General features: G+C 41.1%; 1 protein-coding gene across 2 annotated transcripts in view; it reads left to right on the top strand.

Annotated features, from left to right (window-relative positions):
- ARHGAP20 (Rho GTPase activating protein 20) overlaps nucleotides 1-9,853 on the top strand; it is a 226,853-nt gene extending 217,000 nt beyond the window's left edge. For both annotated transcript variants that reach the window (XM_040340561.1, XM_040340562.1), the window contains exons 13-15: nucleotides 743-932; nucleotides 4,655-4,769; nucleotides 7,501-9,853. In XM_040340561.1, coding sequence (XP_040196495.1) covers nucleotides 743-932; nucleotides 4,655-4,769; nucleotides 7,501-9,326 — 2,131 coding nt within the window. In that variant the 3' untranslated portion in view covers nucleotides 9,327-9,853. The remainder of the gene's footprint in view (nucleotides 1-742; nucleotides 933-4,654; nucleotides 4,770-7,500) is intronic.
- Nucleotides 9,854-10,353: the final 500 nt, after the last annotated feature.

Genomic DNA, 10,353 nt, shown 5'->3' on the forward strand with positions numbered 1-10,353 from the left:
ATACTCCTTCTATGGATCACATAATTGCAGTTATTTCTGTACTCCTGTGACCCATTTTCGGTCTTCAGTGGGCTGAAGCCTGCTGTCAGCTGACATCACAGAGCCGGTCCAAGCTCTGAAAAGTCCCCATATGGCTGAGATCCACCCAGAACCCTGGACCGGCAGCTGGCTCAACCCGAGCCAGCTTCACCCCTCCCCTCCACAGCTCCAGTGAGTGTGGGGGGCAGGGGGTGGCAGAGCAGAAAGCCGGAGACTGACAGTCCTGTTCTGAACCAGAGGGGAACAGATGCAGTATCAGAACCATGCTGCATCCACTGAGGTGAGTATATTTTTTCCAAACCTCTCTTTTAAACTCTTACCCCAAGAGAACTAGACTGAGAGACCCATGGATTGTGGGATATATAGTAGAAAGTGTCAGTTCGCACACCAAAGACAGTGGTCATGCATTAACCTGTGCAGTGTCATGCACCATGTTTAAATACAAACAGAATCATCTGGCAAAGGAATGTGAAGATTTACTCATCTGCAGTATAGCATGTGTTTACAGAGCAAGATAGAAAGTTTTTTACAATGCTTTTACCATGCTTTTGTTGTAGTAAAGCCATTATTGTTTTTTTTTTAAATAGACCACGCAGAGTTATTGCCAAATTCCCAGACCCACAAAGATGAATCTTTCTAATTGTGTTTCATTTTTGTCAGCAATCCTATAAAGTAATTACTATCCCGTGTTTTCCCATTGCAGGTTGTTGGAGAAGCTTCCCCAAATAAATGTCACTTTACTACACTACCTGTTTGGGGTTCTGCATTGCATTGAGCAACGTTCTGACACCAACCAAATGACAGCCTTCAATCTGGCAGTGTGTATTGCTCCTAGCCTGCTTTGGCTACCAAACCTTTCTAGTCCAGAAGCAGAAGGCGAGTTCACAAGAAAGGTAATGTTCAGCAAAAAAAAAGCAGAACACAACGGGGCAGATCCACAAAAGGATTACGCCGGCGTATCTGTTGATACGCCGGCGTAATTTAAAAATTCCTGCGTCGTATCTTTGTTTTGTATCTACAAAACAAGATACGACGGCATCTCGGAGGGATCCGACAGGCGTACGTCTTAGTACGCCGTCGGATCTTAAGGTGCAATATTTCGGCGGCCGCTAGGTGGCGTAACCGTCGAATTCCGCGTTGAGTATGCAAATTAGCTATTTACGGGGATCCACGAACGTATGTCCGGCCGGCGCATTTTTTACGTCGTTTTCGTTTGGCTTTTTCCGGCGTATAGTTAAAGCTACTGTTATGAGGCGTACTCAATGTTAAGTATGGCCGTCCTTCCCGCGTAGAAATTTTAAATTTTTACGTTGTTTGCGTAAATCGTTCCGAATAGGGATTTGCGTAGAATGACGTCACCGTTGGAAGCATTGGCATTTTCCGGGTTAATTTCGACCATGCGCACTGGGATACCCCCACGGACGGCGTATGCGCAGTTAAAAAAAAACGTTGTTTAAGTCGGGTCATGACGTATTTACATAAAACACGCCCCCATTACATCCATTTGAATTCCGCGCCCTTACGCCGCCAAAGATACACTACGCCGCCGTAACTTACTCGTTGAGGATTCGAAAAAAAAAAAAGTTGCTAGCGGCGTAGTGTATCTTAGATACGCTGCGCCCGGCGGATTCTTACGCGCAGGTACGTGGATCTGCCCCAGTGTGTGACAACTGATACTGTGATTTTGGCATATGTGTAAATATAAATGCTTTGGCCCTCACTATCAGCCAGTACTGCTACATGGTGTGTGCGTTGTAGTGCAGAGTCAAATTGCAAGCAGGGTTAACATGTGGACTTGTTCTAAAACTATTCCATCACTTTTTGTCATATTTTGCATCAATAAGTGTTACACAAATATATTTAGTGCTAAAAATCTTTTGATTTCAATTTTATATTATATTATTTCAGGGCTCATTCACACCGATGTCTAAAACACCATGGCTAGATTTGTACAGTGTATAGTTTTGTATTTAGAAAAAAATATACCTATAAACTTTGTTTGCCAAAATATGCATATAGGTCCTTGCACAGGATACTAATGTATGAACAATGGATCTTCCTGGCAGAAAGTTCCTGCGTAAAAAATTATGGTCCATATAGTGGACATGTCTACACACGTATATGCATGTATAGGCGTTAAAAAAATATCCTATAGCCTACTATTCAGACTTTTTTAGAATTTAGAATATATTATAATACAATAAATAGTTATATTAAATTATAATAAATTATAATAAAATATATTATTATATTTTATAATTCTTATCATATACTATTCTTATATGTACAAGGTCATAACAATTTTACTTTTCGTATAGCTAAGTCTTTTCTGTCTTTTCTGTGTGAATGATCAGTAAAATGTTAGCGTTTAGATGTTTTAGTATATGTGCTGCCAAAGCAACTACTAGATACATTTTTAAAAGCATAAAATTATAGTATCAAATCAGATAGCAGTTGGGTGTAAATAGACAGGCGGTCCGTTTACATTCGAATGCCCATAGAGGGTATCAGCGGGTAGATTACGCCCCACGTGGCAGTGGCCTAAGATAAGATTGACTCATTAGCCATAGGAATGTATAAAACTAGGAGGTAGACAGATTACTTACACTCCCAGGGCTAGATTCAGGTAGAATCGGCTTACTCTGCGGCGGCGTAACGTATTACATTTACGTTACACCGCCGCAAGTTTTACGGGCAAGTGCTTGATTCACAAAGCACTTGCCTGTAAAGTTGCGGCGGCGTATCGTAAATCCGCCCGGCGCAAGCCCGCCTAATTCAAATGGGGCGGGGACCTTTTAAATTAGGCGCGTTCCCACGCATGCTCCTTCCCTAAAATTTCCCGACGTGCATTGCGCTAAATGACATCGCAAGGATGTCATTTGTTTCGATGTTAACGTAAATGGCATCCAGCACCATTCACGGACGACTTACGCAAACGACGTGAAATTTCAAATTTCGACGTGGGAACCGACGGCCATACTTAACATTGGCTAGACCACCTAAAGGGCAGGTTTATCTTTACGCCGCGTATCTCTACGGAAACAACGTAAATTTACAGTGACGGGCAAAGCGTACGTTCGTGAATCGGCGTAACTAGTCATTTGCATATTCTACGCCGACCGCAATGGAATCGCCACCTAGCGGCCGGCCTAGAATTGCAGCCTAAGATCCAACGGTGTAAGTCACTTACACCTGTCGGATCTTAGGGAGATCTATGCGTAACCTGATTCTATGAATCAGGCGCATAGATACGACAATCGTATCTCAGAGATACGACGGCGTATCAGGAGATACGCCGTCGTATCTCATTTATGAATCTGGCCCCCAGTTTGCAGCTCTGCCCTGATGTTAAGAGAACAGTCTCTAAAGCAGTTACAGGCATTCCACAGCTGGGTATAGACCAGTAGAATTTCCAATGAAAATTTGTATGAAATTATTATTTTTTGTATGAAAATTCTTAGAAAATTCTCAGGACATTCGAATGTCATTTGAAAGTAGTTAAAGTTTTTATTTGCTTTTAACATTAAATTTTGGAATGAATGGACTTTACCAGACGAAAATCACATTCACTGTTAGAAATTTGTACATTCAAGAAAAAATGTAAAACATTTTCCACCCTGCTCCTTCGAATTTTCTTGGCACTGCGGTCAAAAATGAACGTTGGATTGACCCCACTAATGATTAGAAAAATGAACAAGCTTTCTTGCCACGTTCTATCAATGGAAAATATCCAATTAAATTCTGTTTGTGTATATCCAGCTTTACACTGGTGAATTAGAGCAGGGTGCAAGACCCAGGCTCATGTGTCCATCAAGAGGTTGATGCCTGATTCACACCTAGCCCCATGGTAGACAATACCCCAAATGGGAGCCAGGCATATTGAAAAAACAGAACCTCAGGTTTCCAGACCCAATCTCCTCTATATACAGGGTTATTGCAGCCACACCTGTTACTCATGTGCAACTCCACTGCATTAGTCCCTGAAAGCCATCGTGGAGTTGGGCTTCCTATGTAAAATAAAGATCCCCTGACTTATAATTGTGCAGGAGTCTGGTTTCGACAAGTCTCACATCTGTGCCATAGATGTGTTGTGGTTGGTGCAGTGCCATTTCACACACCTGAAGATAGTATATGAACCATCTCTGCTACACACACATAGTCCAGAGAGAGTTAAAGCTCAGCACCAGCCAAAATGCTGTTTTTCATTAAAAAAAAATATTATTTTATTTCCCTCTGCTCTCAGTGTAGAAGATTTCTCCTCAGTTCAATTCCAGGTGTTGAGTCTCAGAACAGGAATTGAAAGGAGATTTCCCCAATTGGAACTCAGGCCTACCTCTGGTAGGCTTATATTGCTATCTGTGCCTCTACTGGGGAAATTTCCCCTCACTTCTTTTCCAAGTGACATGTATCAAACAAATGGGAAGTGGGAGGAATTTTCCTCATGCATAAAACATTTAAAACCTGTTCTCATACTTCCCCACTCTATTAAAAAATAAAGTTGGTTTTTAATTGCTATGCTCAGTATCATCCCAGCCTTGTTAAATGGCTGTTTTAGAGGGAATCCTGATGTTTGCAATGCATCTCATGTTTTTTTTTCTTCTCACATTACTTTCAGGTGTCGGTACTTGTACAATTTCTAATTGAAAACTATTGTACGATATTTGGGGAGGACCTTTCATTATTGTATGCCACCTTGTCAGCAAAGGACGACAATAGAGAGGACAGTTCAGGTACTAAACTTCCATAGTAGAATAATACAATATCAATAACAGAATATTAAATACTTTCCTCTCCGGAATTTACCTTTCCTGGTGCCTAACCATGGCAACATAGATATAGATGGTTGGTTGCTCCACTCACAGCCAACTGACAGATTGTCTCAGACAAAACGTTTGCCATAGCTGCCCACAAAGAAGCGATTCCTCTGGTTGAATGTGCATTTACAGTTCCAGGAATAGGAAAACCACTAGCCTGGTATGCTGTTTGTATAATGCACACAATCCATCCTGCTATTATCCTCTTAGAGGGTGCCTGACCCCCCTCTTGCTTGGATGAGAAACAACCTCTTATCTTTGCGAAAGGGTAGTGTAGTGGAGACGCAGCTCCTCAAGGTCCTTACCACATCCAGTTCAGGTAACTTGGCTGAGACTTGCTCCTCTAGAAAGTCTGGCAAAACCCATTCTTGTCCTGGAGGTTTAAGGACAGAAAGTGAGTGGGTATCTCTTTTTTTTCCAATAAAGTTAAAAATAGTCCATGGGTTGGATGTGGGCAGAGCAACCAACCATGTGTATGCTGCCATGGGGGAAAACAAATTAGCTTCTATAATATATGAATTGTAAAATTGGAATAAGGAGCCTATGGTATATAGGCCAATGATGTGACATGACTTTTTTAACTGATGTAAGGAACATAAGAGCATCTTTCATAATAATAACATACACATGAGCAATTTTTAATGATAAAGTTCCTAATAAGTTACAATGTAACTTCTTTCTGTTTAAATGGTTTGGCAGAACAAAGGTGCATATACACATAGATCATTGTCACTCAATCTGGCCTATTTCTGCTGGATGGTTTACCAGGTTTATCCCATGGTTTCCCAGACAGTAATTCAAAATATATGACATTTGAAGAGGAAATCTCACAGGAAATATTGTCTGTTCTTACTGTCCCCTAGAGCAGTGTTTTTCAACTCCAGTCCCTAAAAGTGTCTTTGCTGTAGGGGGCTTATCCATTTTCCTCACTATTCAAAATTAAATAAAAAGTTTTGACTTTGGATATATCTTAAATACAATCATGGAAGTGAAATCTAAAATTGCTTTTAGTTAGAGATAACGGTAATAACTAGACATGTGCACACTGAAATATTCAGTTTCGGAATTTAGAAAAATACATTTAATTACCGTATTTATCGGCGTATAACACGCCGATATAACACGCACCCTAACTTTAAGAGGGAAGTTTCAGGAAAAAAACTTTCCACAGCCCCCCTGCATATAACACGCAGGCACAGTTTACTCTCTATTTTCAGGGTAAAAAAGTGAGTGTTATACGCCAATAAATACAGTAGTTACTCCCGAAATTTGTTTTTATTTATTTTGTTTAGTTAAAAAATGCATTAGTCCGAAAATCCAAATTAATTAAAGGGGTTGTAAAGGTAAAAAAAAAATCCTAAATAGCTTCCTTTACCTTAGTGCAGTCCTCCTTCACTTACCTCATCCTTCGATTTTGCTTTTAAATGTCCTTATTTCTTCTGAGAAATCCTCACTTCCTGTTTTTCGGTCTGTAACTCCACACGGTGATGCAAGGCTTTCTCCCTGGTGTGGAGTGTCGTGCCTTCCCCCTCCCTTGGACAACAGGAGAGTCAGGACGCTCTCTATGTTGCAGATAGAGAAAGTTGCTGTGTGTTAGTGGGTGGCCTGACTCTCCTATTGTCCAAGGGAGGGGGCGAGCACAACACTCCACACCAGGGAGAAAGCCTTGCATTACTGTGTGGAGTTACAGACAGAAGAACAGGAAGTGAGGATTTCTCAGAAGAAATAAGGACATTTAAAAGCAAAATCGAAGGATGAGGTAAGTGAAGGATGGACTGCACTAAGGTAAAGGAAGCTGTTTAGGAAGACATTTTTTTACCTTTACAACCCCTTTAAGGTCGAATCTGTCATCGAAGGCTTATGGTGTCTGTCGAATGTTCTAAGAAGATTCGACGGAGCAGCTAAACTGTACGACACTGCAATCGTACATTTCCGGTCGAATGTTCCACCTACAAGCTATAGAAGAATTCTAATGTATGACACTAGTAATAATTATATTTATAAATTATTATTACTAGTCAACCAACATTAGAATTCTTCTATAGCCTATGGGCCGAGCATTTGAGCGGAAATGTACGATTGCGGCATCGCACAGTTTAGCTGCTTGTCGAATCTTCTTGGAACTTTCGACAGACACCATAAGCCTTCAATGACAGATTCGACGTATGTATGTTTTTCGCTGCTTTGTCGAATCTTCGTCATTCATGTTGAATGGTCTACCCAACACTGTCTCTATAATCTTTGACTAATAGAGTTAGGTGAGGCACATTTGACCACAGGTTCGATAGACACAGATTGCTATTGTCAGCATCATGTCGAATCTCCTATCTATATGGAACTGTTGAAGCAAAGAAAACGAAAATAAAGCATTTTTTTTATGTCAGATCTTTCGGATTTTGGATTCTACGCGTTCGTTTTCGTTTGTTAAAACGATAACGAAAATATCTGAAGTTTGGACGAAAATGCATTTGGACGAAAACGAATGCACATGTCTAGTAATAGCTCATAACATGTTCGATCTGAAAATACTTTATAGTTTCCATATAAGTAACAGTTAATGTTGATGTCTATAGAATGTATTATTTTAACCTTCAGAATTTAATGGCATTGGTTTCTTTTTTTTTTTTTCATTATTATTATTTTCTAGATCTTTGTTCTTTTAAACATATTGACTCTTCATATGACAGCCTGGAGAATGAACTTAATGATGATGGAGATTCCCCATACAGTAACTTACCTACAAAGATGAGTCATGAAAACCGCAGCAGAGACTCTGTTTTGACTCTAAGTGACTGTGATATGGACCAGGCCTACCATGAAGAGACGCGGACCTATGGTTGTTCTAAGACCTCACCCCTGAAGATGTCAGCAGTTTCTCATCATCGATCAGTGTTACATGAGCAATCTGAGAATGAATCTCTGTGCTCAAACACTTCAGGATATTCCTCCACAACAGATGTGAGGAGACATCGGCGATGCTCAGAACCGGCCATTGGAATCCTGGCATCCAGGTTCAGCCAGCTTAATGAATCTCCACAGGAGAATAACTCTAGTTGTGATGCACTTCTCTCCCAGTCAGCAGATGATTATCTTAAACAGCATCGCTATTTGCAGGTTGAAGGGCAGAAACTTATTAATCGCAGCGTAACTTTAGGTATTGATGTTTCCAAAGCTAACAGTAAAAAACAGACAAATGACAAAAAGAGCACTCCTAATAGACTTCTGCCATCTAGTGCACTGAGGCTACACATTTGCTCTCAGACTAGTTGCTCCAGCTTGTCTTCTCCGGGAACATCTCCATCAGGATCTTCACTGAGTTCCTTGGACAGTGCTTTTTCCCATTTCTCTGATTATGTGCTGGTGAATCCAAATGAAGTGCCTTCAAACTTTGACTGTACTATAAGGCAACACACAAAACTACTGGAACTCAGTCCAGACTTCCTGAGTATTAACTCCTTATCAATGGTTGATCGTGATACGCAGCCTTACGACAGTTCTGTTCTTTCTCCTGGAAAAAGTGAAACCGAGTGGCCAAGCCACAAAAGTTCCATTAGCACTCAACCAATTACGTGGTTAAAAAATGGCAAATCTGGTGTTAAGAGCTCCAAAAAAAAGGACAAATCAGTGACACAAGTGGACTGCTGTAAAACAGATGGAAATCATACCACTAAAGGACTAACTAAATCTGAAATTTCAGAATGTTACTTCTTCGTTGAACAAGAATCTGTGCCAAATTTAGACTGTGAAACAAAGAACCGAATCATAGTACAAAGGCCAAAAGAGGATGGCCCTCTAAGTTGTACTGCAAGGTTTCAGGAGGAAACAAGTAGCCAGAAACAAAAACCTCATATAGCAGAGAGATGCTTGACAGACAAGAAAGGAAACGGTGAAAAGGATGAGGAATGCAGCAAATTATTTTTCCCATCTCCCATATCCATAAACATTGAGTTATCGCCAAACAGCCAAGATAGCACACCAATGCCACAAACTGTTTTCTTTGGTCAAAATATTGCACTGTTAGGCCGGAGAAACCGAAGAAAATCTACAAACTCCATTCTAGAGGAGCCTGTGCTTCTCAATTCAAACCTGAAGTCTTCTAGTGAACATTCTGTCCACCAGGCGGAGGATAAGTCATCTTGCTCAAAAGAAGAGATTGCCAAAACATCACTTGGTAGGGACATCAGCCTTCTTGTCACTGGCTTCAAGAAGAATAAAGTGTTACCTGCTAATGTGGACACTGGAGCCAAAATTGCCAACTGTGACTTGGTGAAAAACTTTTGTGTATCTCCAAAACTGAGCACCAGTACAGGAGACCTAATCCTGCAGCCAGATCTACCTAAGCCTGTAAAAGGCACAGAAGACTATGACAATGCCATAAAACAAAACAGCCGGGACTGGTCTGCAAAACGCTGCAGCGACCCCAAGTTTGAAGAGATAGACCAAAGATTTTTCACTGAGGAGTCCTATGTGTGAAGACAGATCAATAAAACAGGTGTTTTTAGAGGACCTTGTTTTTTCGAACTTACAAATTAGCTTTGTTTTTGGAAGAGTCACTTTTGCGTGTAATTTATGCGAACGAATGTAGTGTGCTTTTTAAGGAGAATTAGACAGTATTTTTTATGTTTTTCGGGGGGGGGGGGGGCAGTAAATGTTTTGACATAAGAGAAAATGTTGACTTAAGGGTCATTCTTGAGAGCATTAATTATTCCACTAACCTACATATTAGTATGCCTGTGTACAGCTAGAAAATATTTTCTGAAGCATTTCAACAGGGGGTTGTTAATGTAACTTTGTCTTAAAGTGGATGTAAACCCTCCATACACCCAGTGACGTGAACAGCCTCAGATGATACACAGAGATTAACCAAATCTTCCTACATAGATTTTAGGCCCCTTTCACATGTATGGATTCCGTGAGGATCTGTAGATGTGTATCCGCTTGCTCAGCGGGGATCGCTCCATTGATCCCCGCTGAGTCGGCGGATGACAGGGCGGTCCCCGCACACTGTGCAGGGACCGCCCTGTCAGATCTCCGCTCTCCCCTATGGGGGGATCGGAGGAACACGGACCGCCTGTCCGTGTTCACCCAATCCGCTCTGCAGACGGATGGTAAAATAGGATTTTCCTCCGTCTGCAGAATCAGAGGATTGCGGATACCGATGACATTGGGTGTCAGCGGATGTTCATCCGCTGACACCCGCTATCTCATAGGGATTAATGTATGTCCCTTTTTCATCCGTAAATTAATGGATGAAAAAGCGGATATACAGTTCACAGGTGTGAAAGGGGCCTTATATGTATATCTGCTGTCTTCACATTTATATACTGTTTAGAAAGTTCAGATTTTGTTAGGAGATTTTCTCTTCCTGGTTAACACAGAGTGTGATGTTTGGGCATACAGCCAAGATAGCTAAAATTGCTGATTGGAGGAAAGGCACATACCTTCTCTCATCATAGGCAGAGCCTCTCAGAGCTGTTTTGTAATAGGAGCTGCTCTCTGC

This window comes from Rana temporaria, chromosome 2 (genome assembly GCF_905171775.1).
Source record: "Rana temporaria chromosome 2, aRanTem1.1, whole genome shotgun sequence".
NCBI classification, from domain to species: domain Eukaryota; kingdom Metazoa; phylum Chordata; class Amphibia; order Anura; family Ranidae; genus Rana; species Rana temporaria.